The sequence below is a fragment of the Boleophthalmus pectinirostris genome, unplaced genomic scaffold (genome assembly GCF_026225935.1).
Source record: "Boleophthalmus pectinirostris isolate CB_2022bp ecotype Guang Dong unplaced genomic scaffold, ASM2622593v1 HiC_scaffold_19, whole genome shotgun sequence".
NCBI classification, from domain to species: Eukaryota; Metazoa; Chordata; class Actinopteri; order Gobiiformes; family Gobiidae; genus Boleophthalmus; species Boleophthalmus pectinirostris.
Window position 1 is genome coordinate 23,327,906 of NW_026571140.1, and position 22,174 is coordinate 23,350,079.

Below are 22,174 nucleotides of genomic sequence, written 5' to 3' on the forward strand. Positions count from 1 at the left end.
TTTAGTTGAAAGTGATGGAGAATGCTGCCTTCTTTAAATAAATGATAGAATGAATGGGAAAATGGACATGTCTTTTACATTGTGCTTGCATCCTGTGCATCTTCCAGTCACATGTCATTTACATTCATGACCTTGTCACTACAGAGATAAGTGATGTCATGACAGATCCTAAGACATACATTATCCACCTTTGACCTTCTCCTTCTGTCACCATCACCTCTGATCTCTCCTACTTTCTGTTCCCTCAGCTTTTAACCTCTCTGCTTTTATCTGACCTCTGCATTCACACTTTCATGCCTATAGCCCAGGTACAATTTCATTTCCTACAAAAACTGCATATTTAATTTAAATTTTTACTTAATATTTGGATTATCTCAAGAGTTTACATTGCTCTATAATTCATTCATTCATTTGTGTAAAGGACATACCACAATATTATGCCAAAGACATAACCCCTCTAGACTGAAAGTTCATAAACATACATGTCTGCAGTACAAGTATGCATCTAGTCAGTCAAACAAACTGAAATGGTTTAACATCAGCTGAAAAGTAGAAAGGGAACACACACGCTGGGTGTAATGGGACACGGTAAACACATGCTTGTCCAGTGTTTTCTGTTTAAATGTACAGCACCTAAGTTACAGTGCTGATGCTCAGCAGTACTTCCTCTATATTTCCCTCTGGGCTTGTGCTACTTCACATTGACAACCTTTTAAGAGCCATCAGTAGACAAACCTGAACACGCATCCTGACAGGTGCCTCTGTCTCACATACGGAGTACATGCAAGCACACACGTCTTTGAGTTACACAAAACATTTTATAACTGTGTCTTCACAACTTACTATTGATTATTTATGTGCCATGATTGAACAATAACCATCATTTAAATTTGTGAATGAAATGAGTAATACAATATAAATCTATTTGTATAATACAATTGTGGAATTGTTTGAATAGTAGCAGTAATAGTAATAATAGTAATGTTTTCAGGATCTACAAGAAGTTTATTATAAAACAGCTAATAAAAGTCACAGGCCCAATAAATATGATAAAGAATCAGGATCGCACTGCCTGTGTTAGTGTATTCTTTCTAGTCTCTTTGTCTCCATAAACAGTGGAGGTTGTGTGCGATCATCTACACAACATAACCTGAATAACTCCAGTCATGTTAGCTCTACGCTGGCATTAATCAGAGCCGGGCGTATTAATGAGAGCGCGGCAGCAGCTAATTACACTCATAGATTCTGCAGCAGCCCATTAAATATACAAATGACAGAATTAAAGAGCCCAGCCTCTTCTGGTTAATCTTTAAATGGAGAAAAACTAATGATGTCTGAGCAAACTTTCCCTGCGCACACTTCCCCCCCTCTCCTCTCAACAGCGACGCCTGGCAATCAATCATATTAATTAAGGAAAATAATTTGTATCATTTAACATTTCCTTCTTTCCCCCTGATTTGCTGCAATGGTGCTGCTGCAATAAAGTATATAAGACTATCTGGAAATCATCCAATTCTATTTGTTCTTCTGTAGTGTACATTTTTCTATTTTTCTCTGAGTGTGTTTCATCTCTCTTCATTTACTCATATTTGAAGTAATATATCTGGATTATGAGAAATGTATCCAAACCTTCCTTGTCCCAATTAGCCAAGGTCAAACCTGCCATATAGAAGTACATAATTTGTTTAAAAAGGAAAAAAGCTTTTATAAATATTGTTTTACATGGAAACATTTATACAGCTTTCTAATTTAAATGCAGAGTGATTGATAAAAAGAATAAGAGCTAGTCATTTGGAATAGTAAAACAGATTATTTGCTGTTAGATAAGTAAGCATTTGAGCCTAAAGATAAATGGACTAAAATGTATTTATGGAAACCCCTAAAGGGTATTCATATGAGTGGTCTGATTGCTTCTGGTAATAATAGTAAGTAACATTCAGATTGGTAAGTATTGACCTGTTCAACATTAAGGTACCTCATTTATAACCTGGAGAAAATGTGCATAAAAATTGACCAAAAATTGTATTAGTAGAGTGTCCATAAAACAACAAAGAAAGAGGAAGATCAGGCCAAGAATATCTAATCAATGCATGGAAATCACCAAATTGTTGATACAGCTAATAGTCCACCATCTCTCAGTGCAATAAAATATGGATTGATCTGTCACAGTAACTTTCTGCAATAGTGCAACACAAGGATCTAAAATGATGAAAATGATGGACTGAATTATAATACAACACTCTGAAGTATTCAATGAGTACAGTCAATGAATATTTAAAAAATGCATTTATCATTGCAGAGTTACTAAGCTTCCACAAGACACAAATCATTGACAAATCTCTCCTCTGTGATCAATTGACTCTTGGGGGGGCATTACACTGCATTACATTCATAATCCAATTTGGCTTTGATTTGTTCGCTGTTCCATGCACTTCGATAGGAATAATTGTCCGCAGACGATGCTATTAGTATTGATGGTTGTAAAAAGGCGATGGTTTGAGGACTGCCGACACATTGATGGTCCACAATAGATCCGGTCTCAAAGTGATTGTCTGATCCATTACCCTTTATGAAGGGGCATAGGCAAGGAGATGAGCTGCATTCATTTAATGCTAAATATCACGATCGTATCTAAGAATTTATGCAGGTCTGTCTTTGATATCAAGTTTCAGATAAAGATAGTTTTTTGCACTTAAAGGAAAAAAGAATGTATGAGAATAGTATTTGGGAGAGGTTATTCATAAATGAAAAGAAAACCTGTGATTTTAAAACTTTCACCTTCAGCAGCGATTGTTCTTTACTGCTTTACTTACAGTATACAATAGTGTTTTGTACACCAAAAATATCTTTTATCCACCTTTTATACTATATATTAAACAAGTGACAAACCAAAGTACAGGTGAAAAAAATTATTTAAAAAAGTAAAAAATAATGTATTTCTGAGATTCTGAGACAACATTATTATTATAACATCATAACTACTGTTACTTGGCTGAGCTGGTTTGACTAAACTAGACTAATGATGTTTTAAACTTGCTATTTTGAAAGTAATGAATATCTAATCTATCTTTCTATTGGTGAAAAGACAACACTGTTTACAAGAGAAATGGTGTGAAATCAGGGCTTGCAGGACAGTGCAATAATCTCAAGTGGCATCACAGAGCCTCGCTGCTCAAATCCCACTGATTAGTATCAGCAGTCATTAATTATAAGCGTCAGACTGGGTTGATGTTCTCAGATGAAGCAGAACATGTTTGGCTGTGCAGCTCAACCCTCTAATGATGCTGGTAAACAGAAAGATAATTGTCCTTTAAGATGATTGGGGAAGTCATTCTAAAGAATGTCACTACAACACTGAAATACACAGCTCACTAAATGGTGTTAAATATTCCCCAAAATGAAAAGGGAATTAAATTAAGAACTGTGGTTTGATTGTGTAACATCACAGAGTTTAGATGCTGAACTTTAGTTACTGTATGTATCCTCTTACCTGTAAAGTCTGTATTTGTAGGAAGGGTGTCATCGGGGAACTCATAGAAACTATTGCCTGGAAACCTGGTCCCTCGTACAACAGGAGATTGTGGGTCAGATAAAGAAACATCATACCTCTCCAGCTGAAATGTAAGCATGAGAGAGTGAAAGGAATGTACCTAATATAGCATTTATTAACTGTAGTGCAATGATCACAAGGACAGGGTTTTATCCTTTTTGGCCTAAATGTAGTTCTAGTTTGGGGTTTTTACAGCCCTTTATTATAATAAACTTGTTTTATTCCATTCAATTTAAGCAAGCAATTTTGACTGATATATAACTTCTTGCTTGGTACATAGTATTTTTGATCATATGACATTGAAGTAACCTGGTAAAGCGGTGGTGGTCCATTCAGCTGGGCCGGGGGGTCCCAGTGTATTTGAATGGTGTACTCATTTACTGGGTACAGCCGAGGTGGAGAGAGCCCTGCAGGAGCTGAAAACCAAAATGGGTAGAACATCAGATCAGCATTACTTTTCATAGCTTTGCTTCTAACAGTGATTTATTTCTAATATTTTTTCCAGCAAGAACATATCTTAAGCACCCCACCACCCCAATTCCAAGCATATAGTAGAACTTAACTTAATTCTCATTTTCACTTAACAGGGGGTCAATTTAATTTCCTATTTCACTTTAGATGTTATATTAAATGTCCCTGTGAAAACATACAGGCACGCAGCAAAGCTTGAGCATGAACCATAAATAAATCAGGAAGACAGGCTGATACGGCGAGATGGGATACATAAGAATGGAGAAAAGGGCTTAGTGTGTGATGGACTGGTGTGGAGATGGGACAGATGTGCCTGCATTAAATGTCATTCCTTTCTTGTGTTTCTGAGCCTATGTGTTTCAGTAATGGTCTATGGTGGGAGTAAATTAGCTGCCGGTGACATACGCAGAGCCAATCGTCACTGTGACTTTTAATAGAGCTTTTAAAAGGAAAAGAGGACAGCTCGCCTTAGGTGCTTCATCTTGGCACATCAAACCGTAAATTACTGCTAATCGATAGCTTACCAGTCTATTGAAATTGAGCTGTGGTGACATGTAGAAAGAACACACACCAGTTTTAGGTTATGTTAACAAAAATGTTTACGTGTTTAATGTTAATGTTAACAAAATTGATTTGCACTGAGTTTTTGTAGCTGTCATTCTGTAATCCTAATCATTCTGTAATTCTAATCTTTGCCAAATGCGGTAAATTGTTCTTCATCCTGGGATACCTCATTTGTGGTCTACTGAGGGGTTGGTGTCTAGTTGCAGAGTTGACACAACTAAGAAGAGTTACAGTTACTTAATATGACACTGGACATGTTAACAGGTGTAAGGCATGCAGGTAACGGCCTACTTAGTGACTCTAGACACTTAAATGGGATTGGGGATCTGTAGAGGAGCTCAATATGACAAAATGGCACAGCAGTTTAGAATTACTACAAAACCTGCTTCTGTTTTCTTAAGATGTATTTATAATAACTCACAGTTAAGTCACATAAAAGTTCCACTAACTGGCATATGGCTCACATATAACAGATATTAAGTATATAAACGTACAATACAATTAAATATAAATATTTTGATCACTGAGTCTCATCAATGTACAGGTAATGATCATGTGTAAGACTGATCAAGTGTGTATGAGTGTAAATCAGACAGGTCTGACTGTAACAGAAATGTAACAAGACTGTGACACGCTTCCTTTGACAAAAAACATTAGCCTTATAATAGACGTGCTCATACACACAAGGTTAAGTGTAGGGCAGAAAGGTTAATTTTAGCTTCAGACATGGTAATGAAGCAACTGAATCATGGGCCAGCTCCCAGGAGCAACTGTTCGTGTGTGTTTTGTGTTTTTACAGGGACTGATGTGTCTTAACAGGCTCTTAGCGTACAGTTACATCACGCACACAAGTACACCACTTATTGACATGGCAATCCCTTGCCATGCATATTTCTCTCCTCAAGAAGGGCCTGAGGCCAATTATGCGTAAATCAATAAAGTTCCTGTTCTGTTGAGTGGTGCTACAGTGCTAGTATGCGTGTGTATGTGTGAGTGCGCGTGTGTGTGTATCTGCATGTGTGTCTTGTTGAACAAGCCTTTATGGATGTAGGATACATAAAACATCACCATCAGTCCCTGATTAGTCACTCACTTTAGCAAGTGATCAATAACTTTTCAAAAAGAGCCACAGTGAAACAATTGGAAATGCATCAACACATCTGGACAGACTTTCTTCACTGTGTTGGAACATCTGTCTGTGTGCTAATGTCTGGTCATGTGACTTAATGTAACTTCAGAGCTTTTGCAGATGCTGTCTGCTAAATTACAGCAGATGGAGGCTGGTTTAATGGCCCAGCCTTATATGTGATAGATTCATCAGCACCACCAAGTGCTGTACAAAGAGCATCTTGGCATGACAATGTCATTTTCTCTTTAAAATGAATTTACTATTTGACTAAATGGGTCTTAGAGAATGTATACTAAAAAGGTGTAAAAACACATGTAATACATGGCACAGCTTAGTTATTTATTTGGTGAACTCGTTGATTCACACATGAGAAGCTATAGATGTAAAAGTATATAACTGCACTCAATGGAAAAGCAAATGTGCCACTAAAATTGTTTTGAAATGTAAATCTAAAAATATGTCACACAACATATGCCATTATCATTTCTTACAGTTGAAACAAGGGACAGATTTGGCACTGGATAAAAAAAAAAGATGACAACAGATGTGGCTGTTAAAAATACATTGCCAAAGTCAGCTGGGTACAATAAGCCATATTGTATTCTACTGTATTACAGTCAGGAGAAGTCTTTAGAATGCCTTGAAATAAACACTGTGTAAACAGATGTAGCCATTAAAAATAAATTTAAAAAGTACAACAATTATAATTTGAAGTATCATTCGTCACTTGAAGCACAGAGACTGGCTTTCTGCGTATCATATGAAATGGATATCAACTCTTTGTTAACAGATGTAGCTCAAAAGAACAAATCCCTGAGCAAGTATTTATAGATAAAAGTTTTCCCACAGTCAACACATCTATTGTCTATTCAAAAGAAAATGTACCATCTCCCAGTGAACAGATGGAAGGTCAGGTGTGCATGATATTTAAATTTTATAGTGATTCATTTTATTGCAGCCATTTACAGCTTAGTGTGACAGACTGAAGTGGAGCAGAACGGAAGAGAAAGCATAAATTAATACAATTAACAAACTTTTGGTTCACTCCCTGCTTGTCTATAATATGTCAGTGACTATGAAAATGCTGCCCTATATTGTAATTCAAAAACTCAATAATTTTTTTTTTTTATTACCGCTAATAATTAGTTTTTAGTGCTGAGAAACACACAAACACTGTTCTACTATTAATTTCCTCAAATACTGTAATTTCAAAAAACACATTTTATTCTCAGCAAATATTATTATAATTCATATATTGATTGATGATTTAGAGGACGCCAATAAATTAAGTGACATTGTGAATGTTGTTCTGAAGATATGCTAAACTGTATAGTTTATACATAAACTGTATAAAAAGTGGATTAAGTGAGTGTGACGTCACCCACATTCACTAGGAGCCGGAAGAGCCCGCATGCTCACTTCCTATTTGGAACGCGGCGGCTAGCGTGTTAGCTATGTCAATTTATACAATCTATGAAATGCTGATCACTGTTGTTCTGACAACATCCCACAGATCTCTTCATCCTCAACATAAACATGTATTTATGATTATTATTATTTTCTATTGTCTATTTAAAACTTGCCAACACAGTTTTAAAGGCCCTCTTTTCCTGGGAGATGAATGCTTACCTGCAGATAAAGTCCGTCCTGTGCTTGGTAAACTGGTGATACATGCTTTCTTTGTGCACAGTGTGACAGAAAAAGTATATTCTTGGTAAGGCTTTAGCCTTTCTACTATGTAATCCGGCTGAGATGATGAGTTTGCTCTGTATATAACCTGAAACATATTTTAACAAGTTTAGTAATTAATACATTTTGAACCCATTTTTATAAAAGAAATTCTGTATCTGAAAACTACTTTATGGGTAAGTAGTACATAATGAGCTGATTTTATACTAGACCAAAGCAGACCTGATGAATATCCCATGTATTTTCAGTACTCATAACACCACCACATATAGTACATATTGCCTGGTGTGCTCCAGCTGGAGTCACCTCTTTCATATCAAATTGTATAATAGTTTAGCATCTGGTATCACAATAAACTGTTTACCTGCAGCTAACTTATTTCATGATAAGTAAGTATACAACACCTGGTTAATAACAGGAGGAGCAAAAGGGTTGTTAGACTGCTCAGTGACCAGGTTAACGTGGTATTCTGTGATGTGCCCTCTGGCAATGACCCCATAACCTTCAGTAGAGTTCCAAGTAACTTTGAGAGAGCTGGCTGATAAAGCAGTCACTTGAGGAGGAGCAATGTACTCTGGCACTGAAGAAAATAAAAATGTACAGTATTAAAACTTATTAATTTACAGAAAAATGAAACCACAAACACTGAATGGATGTAACTGGCAACTGAACAATGCTATGACAGCGTGTAAATATCCATCTTTTGATAGTGTCTGTCTATGAAATATGCTATAAATGAAATGTAATTCATAGCACACGCATTGACAGTCCCATTTAGCTCAGCAGACAGAGCAGAGCGCACACAAACCCTGACACTCACTGACTGCGTAAAAATGCTGTTATCATATGCTTGTTATCCAGACATACAGCTCAGAGTGATGTTAGAGGCAATCGTTTAGTCCTAATGAGCCATATCATCTCTTTGAAATTCAAATACTTTAATGAGCTCCCCTCCCCCACACCAGTCTGATTTCCTTCCTTGTTTATCATCTTTAGGATTTTTGTTCTGGCCAATCATTTTTATTTTCTTATATTAATACAATTACACACAGCTAATTTAACTGCCATTTGACCATGATCATGAACACAAAAAGGAGGCAATAAAACAAATATCTGACATTTTTTCATGTTAACTGAATCATTATAGAAACTTGACTCTGGAACACAAACAGTTTGACATTAAAATTCACACTTTCTGAAAAATGTACTAACCTCCTTCCATTGTACGAGCCGAGGTCCATTGTGATGTGACACTTCCAGCCATGTTGGAGCTCACAACTCTTATTTGATATGTGGAAAAGGCCTGTAGGCCAGTTATCATGGTGCTGCTCTCAGGAGATGGAATAGTGCTCCTGTTGGTATCTGTTATGTGGGACATGCTCAGATCCCACCAACCAGAGCTTGTGAAAACCAGCTCTTCAGTTCTTTGACTTGATAGGTTGTAAGATTCAGAGGGCCCCCGCAAAAACACTTCATATTTCGTTATAACTCCTGCAGACAAAGTTAACATTTCTCAAATATTTTTAACATATTTACATATCATCTGAATACAGTAAAACATTGAAAACATATCTTAAAAATACCCTCTGTGTTTGCCAGTCATTTAATTGTGCAATTTTCAGTATTTTGTTTTCTTAAAAATACTGTATAAATTAAAGTAGCAACAAGAACGAATTAGAAAGCAAAAATAGAAAGAGTTAAAAATAAATTTAAAAAGAAATAAGACAAAAATATGAATTAATACTTACCATTTGGCTGGGAAGGAGGCTCCCATAAAGCATTCAGTGTGTGAGGGTCAATGGCAGTGACGGTGGGAGAAGGTTGCTTCTGAGGAGGGGCCGAAGCTGTCAGCAGGGACAGTGGTTTGGAAACAGTACACCCCCCAGACGCACAAGCCTGCACAGAGGATTTTACATATACAGCATGGGTGGGTCACAAAACGAGCAATAAAACACCTAATTGTTCCACATTGAAGAGTTGTTGTGATCATCACCTCCAAATAAGCAGAATATTGGGTAAAGGGCATAAGACCACTTGCCACTGCCTCTGTTGATAGCCCAGTGTAGTGGAGAACAGGTTCACCATTAGGCTCTGTAGAAAATAAGAGAAACCTGGAATAAAATAAAAAGTTATTATGATTTTTTTTTCTTTTGTTGTGAATTTTGTATAACGTGTCATACTGCATTTTAGATACTTTTCCACAGGGCCTGTATCATTTGATAGTACACTCCAGGCAAAATGAGCGCTAGTAGGGCCTGGTCTTCCCACAAGCTTCAATTTGAGCTCATCTGCAGAAGGAGGTGCACCCAAGGTGTGGCACGAGACTGACGCGCTTATTGTTGACCCAGCCACATTGGCAGTTACTAGCCAGTAGGTGTAGTTAGTGTAAGGAGACAAATACGTGTCTTCAAATGATTCATTACCTTCAAAGGGATATTAAAATGGTTTAATTATGCAACAATAAATGAACAAATTTGGGGATTTTATAGGCTTGAGGTGGCTACTTACTGAAGGGATAATGACTTTCGATGGTGTGCCGCAATTGCCCATTTCTGATAAGTGTGTAGTTAAGTTTGTTTGAGTATGGGGAGTCAGGTGACAGCCATGTGAGCCAAATAGTGGAATAATTGATGGCAGTAGCTATCGGAGGAGGTTGCTGAGACGGAGCTGAGAAGACAAAGAATACTCAAGAATGTTGAAATTTTGGAGTCAGCTGCGTGTGTGATTGTGTAACAGTCACCTTTGCTGCAGCCATAAGGGTTTTCCGCATCCAAATAATGTGATCCAGGTTGGCAAACATCACACGCGTCTCCAGTTACCAACAGCTTACAGATGCACACACCTGACTCGGGGTGGCACGAACCATTCAGGCTGCCCAAAGGTTCACATGCACATGGCCGGCATCTTCACATGCAAGCAAGCAGATAAAAACTCTTTTATTAAAATTTATTTTAATATAATTCAAAAGCATTCTGTGTAACCAGACAGTTTGTGTAGACAACTCAGGAATGTTTGTCATAATGTCAAAAAAAAAAAAAAAATCTCTCTCTTTTTTTTTTTTTTTTTTTTGCACTCTAACAATTGCTTTGATGCAGTGATTGGATGTTTTACACATTTTTTTTTATTAAAAAAGGCAACACAATTAACCACAGAAAAGCCATACTTTCCCTTTAAAGCTTGTGTGAGCACTGTATTTTAGTAAGAGTGACAGTCCACTTGTCTGGGTCAGTGTTGTGGTGTTACCCTCTCTGAGGCTGGTCAATGGGTAATCATCAGTTCCCTCACCCTTCTAATCACTGACATACACACTGTTACATGTGCAAAACAATGCATTTGTTGGAACACGCCTGTCCTAACTCTTCATGTCTTGTTGAGGCATGGGCACATATATTTATCAACACTTTTTATGTATTTTTAACCACAAAATGTGTTCTCATTTTACAGTGGTCCCGCACACCCAGCTTCACCTTCTACACAGTGGTGTGAAAAGCCACAGTCTGGTAATGAAATTGGTTGTGCCAGTCTGAGCTCACAGACACTTGAACCGCACATACACACAGTGACATAACCTTCACTCTTCTTCCAAGGACAACCAGAACATCGACAACTGACCCATTTCCTCCACAAAATGTGGTGCGTCTAGCCCAGCAGCATCAGTTAGTATGAGACAGCTTTGCCTCAAACCTTGCTTTACTGTATTTTATTAGATTATTTTTTCAGACCAAGGTTTAGTTTGTTTTCATACCTGACAGTTTCAACTGCTCACTAACCTCGTTGGATTTACTTAAATGTTTTCATCCCTCCACATATAACCCACACATTGCATCAGCTTATGTGATAGAAAATGTATTTGGTGGAAAATAAAATGAAAACATTCACCTGCCAGTGCCAGGGTCAAATCCAAAGTACATGTCCAGACACTGGTCACAGTGCCTCCCTCCTACAGAGGGATGTGCACACAGACACTGTCCTGTGTGGCTCTCACATGTGCTTTGCTCTGCTCCAGAAGGGTGGCAGTCACACCTCACACACACACTGTTGTTTGGTGACAGATAAAACCCTGGAGAGAACACAAGAACTATTCATTTCACTACTCACAAATGCAATCAGGACATACTCTGTGCAACTTTCTACATACTGTATATGGGAAAACACCACGAATTGAGCAAAATCTATAAATCTCAAATTATTTGTTAATAATTCAGAGATTTTTGACTGACCTGGTCTACACCTGCTGCAATCTTTTCCATAGCGTGTGGACAAACAGACACATTGACCTGTGGTGCTATCACACACTGATCCATCCATTGTCCCACTGGGGTCACAGCTACAAGGCACACAGCTATGGAACCATCCATCTGAAAGACAAATATAAGCTCAAATATTGGACTGCTAAATGAGGATGCCTAAATATTAGATCAAAGATTATTGAAAACATTTCTAACTTTCGGTGGATTCACTGAGGTTGTAGTAGTTGCTGGCGCAGTTGTTGCACAGTGTTCCCTCCGCTCCTTCTCTACACGGACACTGGCCTGTGTGGACATCACAGGTGGCTCCTGGAAGAGTGCCACTCAAGTCACACACACAAGGAAGACACCCAAAGGAGTTTCTATGGTCTAGAGTGTGGTAGCCAGTTTTACATGTGTCACAACCATGACCAAAAACATTGTCCTGAAAAAATAAAACACATTTATTTTTAGTCAGCTTTTATTCTTTATTGTTTATGTGTGCTTATTTAAATTGGGTTTGCAGAAATATTTAGCTTACTTGCCTTACAGACACATTGCCCTGTATGAGGATCACAGATTGTTCCAGTTACTGTGCCATTTTCTGAGCAGTTACAGGGGGAACAGAATCCCTCCAGGCCATATGAACCGGCTGCACAGGAAGCACAGCGGCGCCCCCCCACACCAGGCCTACACTCACACTGCCCCCCCTCAGGCTCACAGAATGAACTGAGAGAACCGGACGGATCACAGTCACATGGGACACAGCCGTTTGGGTGGGACAAGTTCCAGTACCCAAACTCACATCGGTCACAGGACAGACCTAGCAAGAGAACAAGAGTGGTTATGTCAGAAAGAATACAAACAAAAAATGCCATAAAACCTAGTATCTGCTTATACAAATTGAGCATAAAACCTGTGAGAGGTGAGTCTATAATACTTCATTATTATTATTAGGGTAAGTCCCTCTGCTTATGAGTAATCATACCCCTCAGTCCAGACACAGAGGGAAGAATGAATAAATTAACCATTTACAAGCAATGAATAAAGTGAAATTAAATGAGAGAAAAAAACAGATATCAACCAGGAAACTTCTAGTTTTATAACTTACAAAGTCAGAACCAGAAAAAGCTTAATTGCCAGAAAACACTTGTGTAATGTGGTGCAATAAAAAACTATGAATGATGATAGCAAAATATAAACAATGATAAAATAAATGGCAAACCTAATGATCCTTTCACTGGTCATGACAGACATAGCAGAGCATACATATATATATTTTAATTGCTCTGACTGGAATGAGATAATGTGTATTGTATCTTACTGAAACAAAACATGGAGTTTTTCGTTGTAAAGGAGCAACGTTAAAGTTAAAGAGTATAATTTGGCCTCGCCAGAACGGCAACGTAAGTTGGCTTTGAGGCTAGTTAAATTATGATATGCAGTCCAAGAAAACCGAGCTTATTTGAATATGCCATACGTATTCCATGACAGGCAATCTGTCCCTAAATGGATGCCTGGGGGCAACACAGTCACCACAGCCATTTATGAGGGTGCGTGGGTTATATGCAGCTGCTGTGTGCACGTACATTCACATCAGCTCCCTCGTTACTCTGTGTGTGTCCCCAGATGTATGTCTCCCATGTAGAGGAGGCCAGACACTTGGCATTTCCCCTAGTCTGCCCACTTTAATGATTTTATAGATATGAATGTATTTCTGTCCATGGCTCATATATTATAGTACAGCAGCAGGTGAGTGTGTGTGCCCAAGGCCTGAAGATAAATATGCAAGACACATGCCCATAATCTGCAGATTGAAATAATATGTAGATATTATTTCATATGAACAAAAAATAATAATGCTTACAATTTATAAATAAACAACAATTTTGCAGATGTCTGCTGGGTATTTAAATTCAATTCATGCTTAGCTATAATTACAATTTCCTTTATAAAATACTTAGATGTAAAAGATGCCAGGTGAGAAAACCCTATAACATTTTGTATTTGATCATTATGAATAGAAAAAAAAAGACTGCTTGTGTGGATATGAGTGTGTGTTTTCCGGACATGGCCCAGCTCTTTTATCAGTAGCCAGCTGGTTAACAGGCCCATGCATCACCATTTCAAACGCTATTATGTACACACCGCACTCTCCCACCTTGTTATGGCTGTGTGCGTTGTTGTACGTGTGTGTGTGTGTGTTTCTGAGCACACATTTCAATTTTGTCCTTCTGAAGTGTTCCTGCCATTGCTCTGCTCAAAGTATTAGCTTGGCAGTAATAAATTGCCATAATCAAATCTCATTTCTGTAAAATACCTGTGGGAACAGCCAAACAAACATGCGCAGAAAAAGGAATGTGGCCCAGTAAAAATACAAGGGGTTGCAGGCGCAGCATTAAGTTTTAATCAACTTGGCACTGAATTAAAGAACTAAATATTTGCTTAGTCCTTGATGGCATGTTTGTATAAAGTATAAATATGTTTTTATGCACAGCAAGATTCAGAGAAAAACTCACATATATAAACACATATTGTACAGCTAGTACTTCCATATATAAATATGCAGTCTACTTTCCCTCTTCTGTATATTCATCATAAACACAACTATGGCCCTTTGGAAAATAGTTTTATTCACATTCATGATTCCTTAAGTTGACTGAACAGTTTTCTATTTCATACAAGTCTGCTATTGACAAACAATGGCAAAATTAAACATTTATGACAAAGGCCAAAAGCTGGTTTAGTATGGCTGACAAGACATATTTGAAAATTTGAATAGTTACATTGTGCAACATAATGAGGCAACTTGAGTATTAAGGATTTCTTTACTATAGTATAGTATAGTATGAGTAACTTCTTGTGTGAATAGAGTGCTGTGTACCTGTAACATGAGGTTTACAGGGGCACTGTCCTGTGTGCTGATCGCAGCTGAGGCCCCCCTCTGCTGACAGGCTCATGGTGCCAGTCTCACTGCAGTTACATTGAGTACAACCATTTGGATTTGATGCATCAAGTCCATACCAGCCAGGTAAGCAGTCTGTGCACTGACGACCTGTTACTGCATGTTTGCAGTAACACTGCCCTCCAACCTAAGGACATAGTTAAACAAAGAAAATAAAACTTTTTTTAAGCAGAGCTATTTGTTCACCTTTAAAGAACATACCTGTGTGCATATCACACTTCCATTTATAGAACCAGCAGTGTTACAGTTACAGGGCTCACAAACATTAACCAGAAAAGGATCAGACTCCTCCTTCCTGAAAAACTCACTTGCACACATCTCACAGTTCCTTCCTTTTGAGAAGAGAAAATAAAGAATGGTTAAACAAATGTGAAAACATAGCATATGAAGACATAGCATATAGATGTGGTGGAGTATGTGGTGTCAACTTTTACCTGTAGTGTTGTGCATGCAGTGGTCACAGACACCTCCTCCACCTCGATAGTGGTCATCAGGATGCTCATCTGCTTGAGCCTCATAATGACATGAGACAGCGTGGCTGTAGCACTGACAAGGGCGACAGTTCATTGGTTGGAATTGATTTCCAGATTTGAATGGCTTGTCATTAAAGAGTGGTGCGCACTGCTGGCACTGTAAAACAAAACAGTAAACGTTTTTATTTGTTTAGTATGTTTGAAAAAAATAAAAATAAAATGTATGGACAATCATCAACAATGTTGCTTGTCAAATTTAAGATCATTAGGACATATACAGCACTTAGAATATATTTGTGATGCACCAGTCAAGCTTTCTCAGACCCAACAATATAGTTTATATATTTTAAATATGAAATATATTCATATTGAAATATATGCAATGTTAAAATATAACACCAAACTGTAGCAATAAGTTTGGTGTTATATTTTATTTTGATAATAAGTTATTATTTATTTATAAAACAATCACAGCATCTCTAAGGAAGATCAGTTCACTAATGCGTAGTGACATGTAACAGCCACCCTTCTCAGCAAGGTCCACTTTCATGTCAAAACAAGCACAGCTAGGTGTGAGGAGGGCTATAAAAGAGCTCAATTAAATGTATTTTCTGCAGCATGGGGAAAGCAGACACGGAGCAGCAAGTATAAGCTTTGATTTTGTGCAACAGTCAGTACAAATTATAGTAGACAAGGGGGGCATCAAATGGTGGGATTAAAAATGTATTAAAAAACACAGGAGTTCGTCCCATGTGTGACACATGCAGCCATGCTTGTGTCTATTATGTGTAACACATGGAAGAGGGGGAGGGTTAGTGAGGAAAGAACGGGACAGACACAAGAGTATATAATATCAGCAGTTTGAATACAAAGCACAAAAAATTGATTAAATGTATGTCATATAGATGAATGGATGACTCCAAAAAGCTTCATAATCAGTGCTTGGTTTGGGGAGGAGTACTGTTAAATGATACTTCTGTGGTATTGAGACATAAAGCTATGACATGTGTTTTCAAATGTATGTTCTGCATGTATGCATGTTTTGGTGGGTCCTAAGACAGTACTACTACAGTACTACAGAAAGTTACTTTGTCTTTTTTTTGTTTTGTTTTTGCACAATTGTTGTAAATACCTTAGTATATGTTTTACTTAATATTTAACAACATTGAGGTGTTTAAGAATTCTGTTAATTTTATATATATATACTTTTTAGATAACATGGCCATAACATGTGATCGTACTCCCAGCTCGGCCGATGCCTCATCCAGAAGTGAACATGAAGCTAGTGTTCGCATAGTTGTGAGTAGTTGGTTTGGCTTTGGGTACACAACAAATTTTTTTTAGGACAGAACTCATCTTTCCCTTTTTCCTAAATCTTATAGATTGCAATCATGCATCTTTCATTATCTCATTCTATCTAGTTTGTGGCATATCTGTCTTCTTGAGCTGTGAATACATGCAAGTCCATTCTCGCTTTATCTTCCCATCCTTCAGCCCTTTTGAGAGCCTCTGTAAAATGTATTTTTACCATCTCTTCACTGCCTGTTAGTTCTTAACCCACTTCTCCATGACTTTAACATCCCCCAACTGTGTGTTCTCACAGCCATTGTGAGTATGTGAGAGGGAAATATTACCATACTAAATGAAAGGGATTTTTTTTTCTTTCTTCTCTTTTCTTTTTATTCAACATTGCGTTACCTTCCTTCTCTTTTGGCCTGCTAATTAGTTGAGGGACTCGTGTTTGGGAGTTAATAGATGAGCACACACGTTCATTCTCTCTACATACAAAAGGACTGCACTGGCAATCCATCAACAGCATACAGTACAGGAAGTAGACTATTCACGTGTAATGTACTTGTACTTGATTATTTTAGTATTTCTTTAATTTTTAGTTTTATCCAGTTTTACCCAAGTTAAATTTTCAATACATACGTGAGTAAATGCAGTTGAAAACTCGCTCACATACATAGAGCATGTTATTGGATAAAGTTGTCTCCATAGTTAAACATTTCATTTTAATAAGATAGATCCACAGATAAATACATTTGCCTATGGGGCCAACATCTTATATTTATGGTAAAAGCTGCTGAGTGAGGCCTTTGGACTAATGGATGTATGGACATTCAGATGGCCTGTCACCAGCACCTGTATTTGTGTGTGTGTGTGTGTGTTTGTGTGTGTTAATCTGCTGGGGCAACTCGTCTTATCCTAAATGCCGTGACCAATTTCACGGTCTCACTGGAAAGGTCGTGCCACTAGAGTGTGTGTGCAGCAATGTCTGTATGTGCAGCAGTGTTTGTGTGTATGTGTATTGTGTATATCAGATGTTAACCCGGTTAACCTCAGAGCAGGGGAAAATCTGCTGTTCAAGCAAACTCTGGCAAAGCAAGACCCCGGACAATGCTACTTAACGTCAGTAGCCATCAATATCTGTGTATGACACTCACAGACAAACACATAACATACAACTTTCATTGTATTGGTCATACACAGGATATTCAGGACAAACATGGTGAGGTTTGTAAATAAGACATTTAATTTATAGGAAAATAAACTGAAAAAAGTCTGCACCAGTGCCATCTTCACCAAAAAAGTAACATTTGGTTTCTATATATGCAGTGCACATTTTTGTTTGTGTGTTACCATTTTTATCTGTGGTAGTAATTCTAAAATGGGGCCATTTTGGCAATCACTCCCATGGTCACTTATTAATATGCATCACTGAGTAAACACCTTCATGTATATAGACACACTCCTTACTCAAAAAAGAAAACTAACTTTGGTAAGTTGATGAAAATGTTGGCAATGCTTTAAAAGTTCCTTACTAAAGTATTTATAAGGTCTTAATAAGCACGTGTCATTTGTTTATAAGCACTTATAAAGCATTAACTACCATTTGAAGACACGTAATACAGGCAATAAACTATTAACGACAGCATTAATAAACTGCTTATTATACTATTATCAACAAACCAAGTGATTCATGGGTTGTATTCAAGCCCTTAATAAACATGCTTTATTTGATTATAACAGAAGGCGGGTTTAAGGCTTTATGAAGTTTATTAAGTGGTGTTGCAGTTCCTCAATCTAAAGAGTGAACTACTTTTGTAACCATGAATAATCATGCTATGAAAATGTAACATTTTATTTCACGTAAAGTCACTCCTAAACAAACAAGCCTGTTAATTAATCAAACACTGTACTTTTTTAACAACATGTATGTACTGTATTTTCCGGGCTATTAGGCGTGCTCTTACGCCTCCAACCCCATCAAAAAACGACTGCGTGCCCCACAATTCAGAGCGCCCTATACACGAATCCACTCAGGTGTCCCAGCACAACTCCAGTAAACTACAAAGCCGCACCGCCCACAGTGCACGCAAGCACGCACGGAGCAGACAGTGACCGCGCAGAGAAAAACACCTGCAGCCACACTCATCACTCCACACGGACGAGGAATTGAACGGAAGAACGAACCGAAAAAGTGAGTGCAATGTGCCACTTCTAGCCACAACTGAACAACTGAGTCACTGCAAACACACCAACAATCCAGGGGTCCCAGACTAGAGGTAAGATCTTAAGACCGAGCCCAAGCCCGACCCGACCCGAAATGTCAATCATTACTTCGGGTCGGGTCGGGCTTCAAATAAATATATGTTTATAAAATGTATGCTAAAACGATGTGTGGATACTAAACTAAGGAATACTTGTTATAAAATAAATAATATGGATAAAACAGAGAAGTAATGTAATGTAATTGCTATTTAACTACTAATTACAGGATCCGCAGAGCCAGAGCTCTGCGCACGTGAACGCCCCCTCTTAATTTAATAATCTTCCCCTCCGCAAGTCTGCATCTATTTTGACCTGGTATCCCCAATATGGAGGAGCAAGAAGTTAAACTAAAGGCAGGAGAACTGAAAAGACAAACACGCACCGGTAAGAGTGAGGTGTGGAAAAGCTTCAAATTGATTGTTGAAAATGCTACAGAAACTTGCGGTGGCTTCGCTGAATGTAGTCAATGTGGCGCTTTGCTTTCATACGAGAGCAAAAAGACTGGCACCTCGACGCTGAGCACTGCTCCTCCTCCCGAGTCCTCACAAATAAAATATGACATTTCGGGTTTGCTTCGGGCTCGGGCCTGCAAATCAAGTTAATTGGTCGGGCTCGGGCCGGGTCGGGTTTTAATACCCGCGGGCCGGGTCGGGTCGGGCTGGATTTTTTAGGCCCAATCTCACCTCTATCCCAGACAGCACCCTCCCTACGTGCCACAATTGAACCAAGCCAAGAGTCACCATGAACGCACCAAACAAAGTCCTACTGACCCGTCCAACTGTTGTGTTTCGTTTAAAGTCCGGTGTGGTTTATTTGTGAAAAAAGTTCGAAAATAGACCATTCTATGACAGTGCGCCATATAATCCAGGGTGCCTAATAGTGCGGAAAATACGGTAATGTAGGCGGGGGATGATTTAAAACAAGAATGGATTGGTATCAAAAATTTTAACTCAGTGAGCTCTAATTTTGAGTGAAGACACCAAGAAAAAAATTGTGGAAGATGTCTCAGTAGTGTCACCTCAAAAATCTATTTAAATGGGCCCAATGGGGACACAGTCATTAAAAAAAAATATATTGTTTAAAGCATTACCACCATTACCTACACCTCTGTAGAGAAACTGGGCATAATAAATGTTAGAAAATATTTAGAAGTGCAGTGTGATGCAGTTCACATCTATGCTTAAAAATGGTCTGTAAAAATGTGGATCAATATACTTGAATATTATGCACATCACATGTGTCTAGGGAGGGCCTGCTGTCCTCTGTGGTCATAACTGACCACATGACCAGGGCAGTACTGGGGCGCGCCAAGAGGTCCATCTGTATTCAGCTGTGGGACTTTGAGCTGGAGGAAAAAGAGAAAGCCAGGACTCTTTCTGAAACATTTAAGTCCAGTCTTGTGAAAGCCCAGTGCAGTAATGCTGATTCTTCTCTTTGTCTCAGACTTGGGACGTTATGAACCAGCTCAAAATGAGCTGATGTCTCCTGAAGACATCCCTGAGAATTTTCTGTAAGTCGCACACACACACTGTTCATTATCCTGTCTTTGAAATGAATGTACAACTCATTTGACTTCCCCCAAAGACCCAAAGATCCTACACCTGGCGCAGGAGATTTCAGAATCTTTGTCTGAGCAGACAAAGGAGTGTCCCTAATGCCCAAGGATGTGGTACTGGTGGTTGTCCCTCTTCAAGACATCAAGAACATCCCGGTACTCGAGGAGATCTCAGGCCTTAAGGAGATCCCAGAAGTTGAGGAAATCCCAGGCCTTGAGGAGATCCCCAGGCCTTGAGGAGATCCCCAGGCCTTAAGGAGATCCCAGAAGTTGAGGAAATCCCAGGCCTTGAGGAGATCCCCAGGCCTTGAGGACATCCCCAGGCCTTGAGAACATCCCCAGGCCTTGAGAACATCCCCAGGCCTTGAGGAGATCCCCAGGCCTTGAGGAGATCCCCAGGCCTTGAGGAGGTCCCAGAAACCGAGCAGCTTCCAAGCCTTGAGGAGATTCCAGAACTTGAGGACATCCCTGGACTTGAGCAGATCCCTGGACTCAAGCAGATCCCCGGGCTTGAGCTGATCCCAGCACTAGAAGAGCTCAGATGCCAACACCCCCTATCCCAATACATTAAATGGCTTTTCTCCTAGACTATAGCTGATACATAATTGCAGTTTACCATTTCAGCGTACCATTAGCTTCTCATCTGTGAAGCAACTAGATATCATGAATGTCCATTTAATCAAAACCTGTCATTAAATGCAGTTTGAATAACCTCTAAATACTGTGTGATGCTGATTCACAGCAGTTCATCATCTTTGTGGAACACAAGGTTGTCTGTGAACTCAACAAGACAAAATGAGCAGAGTACCCCTTAAACAGTTCCTCCCCTGGGAAAAACAACTATCAAAGCAGGGTTTAAATGCTCTGTCAGGGCTGCCCTTTGTCACCGGTTCTGTTCATTGTATTTCTAGCTGCAGTCAGGGGCCGGAAGGGGTCCGGTTTGGAGACCACAGGATCTCGGAGGGGAGGATGGAGCGTGAGATTGACAGTCGGTGCAGTGTCGGCAGTGATGCGGTCGCTGTTTCGGACCGTTGTGGTGAAGAGAGCTCTCGATTTACCGGTAAATCTTCGTTCCTACTCTCATCTATGGTCATGAGCTTTGGGTAATGACCAAAACGACAAGATGGCAGATACAAGCAGCTGAAATAAGTTTCCTCTGCAGGGTGGCTGGGCTCTCCCTTAGAGATACGGTGAGGAGCTCAGTCACATGGGAGGAGCTCAGAGAAGAGCCACTGCTCCTCTACATCGAGAGGAGCCAGTTGAGGTGGCTTGGGCATCTATTTTGGATGCCTCCTGGGCGGCTCTGTCAGGAGGTGCTCCAGGCATGTCCCACCGGAAGGAGGCCCCGGGGAAGTCCCAGGACACGCTGGAGGGACTATGTCCCTTGGCTGGCCTGGGAAAGAATCGGGGTCCCCTCAGAGGAGCTGGAGGATGTGTCTGGGGTGAAAGAAGTAGAAGAAGAGTAGGTCTCCGTTTGGGAGGTGCACTTGTGGTGATAGTCTCTCTTTTTCCATAGCGACTCATTATAAGGCCAGTTTAATTGAAGATGAAGCCAAGTAAGTTCCTTTTGAAAAGTTTTTCAAAGTTTGGTGCTCAGCGTCTTCACTCATGCCTGCTCAAGCTGCCATCTTCAGGTGCTAGCACTGTCCTGCTGCTTCCTCAGTTAAGGCACCACTAATGACATCACTCTGTTGCAGCCAATGAAATAGCGGCATGAGTAACCCTGTCGTCATATCACTGAATACATCTCAGAACGTCTAATAAACAAAATGTGAACTAAAACATGTAAAATTAATAGTGTTGAGTTTGGAAAAATATAGCCCCATACATTGCATTAGTCAAATGGTTCTCAACCTGGGGGTCAAGGCCTTTATACAGGTTGCAAAATTATTTCAGGTCCACAAATGATGTGGGGATTTTTAAATGAATGCAGTAATCTCAAGGCTTTACACCCAAATGCAGTGAATGTAATGTTTCTAAAGAGCTTTAATTGAAAG

General features: G+C 39.1%; 1 protein-coding gene across 1 annotated transcript in view; it reads right to left on the bottom strand.

Annotated features, from left to right (window-relative positions):
• The window catches only part of ush2a (Usher syndrome 2A (autosomal recessive, mild)), a 115,568-nt gene that overhangs the window by 77,194 nt on the left and 16,200 nt on the right, over positions 1 to 22,174 (bottom strand). Inside the window, 17 exon segments of the mRNA XM_055154316.1 lie at positions 3,491 to 3,614; positions 3,860 to 3,966; positions 7,344 to 7,491; positions 7,808 to 7,983; positions 8,616 to 8,894; positions 9,152 to 9,299; positions 9,397 to 9,514; positions 9,598 to 9,826; positions 9,912 to 10,070; positions 10,144 to 10,307; positions 11,283 to 11,463; positions 11,624 to 11,761; positions 11,849 to 12,074; positions 12,175 to 12,452; positions 14,514 to 14,721; positions 14,796 to 14,926; positions 15,029 to 15,224. Of these exon segments, the coding sequence (XP_055010291.1) occupies positions 3,491 to 3,614; positions 3,860 to 3,966; positions 7,344 to 7,491; positions 7,808 to 7,983; positions 8,616 to 8,894; positions 9,152 to 9,299; positions 9,397 to 9,514; positions 9,598 to 9,826; positions 9,912 to 10,070; positions 10,144 to 10,307; positions 11,283 to 11,463; positions 11,624 to 11,761; positions 11,849 to 12,074; positions 12,175 to 12,452; positions 14,514 to 14,721; positions 14,796 to 14,926; positions 15,029 to 15,224 (3,010 nt within the window).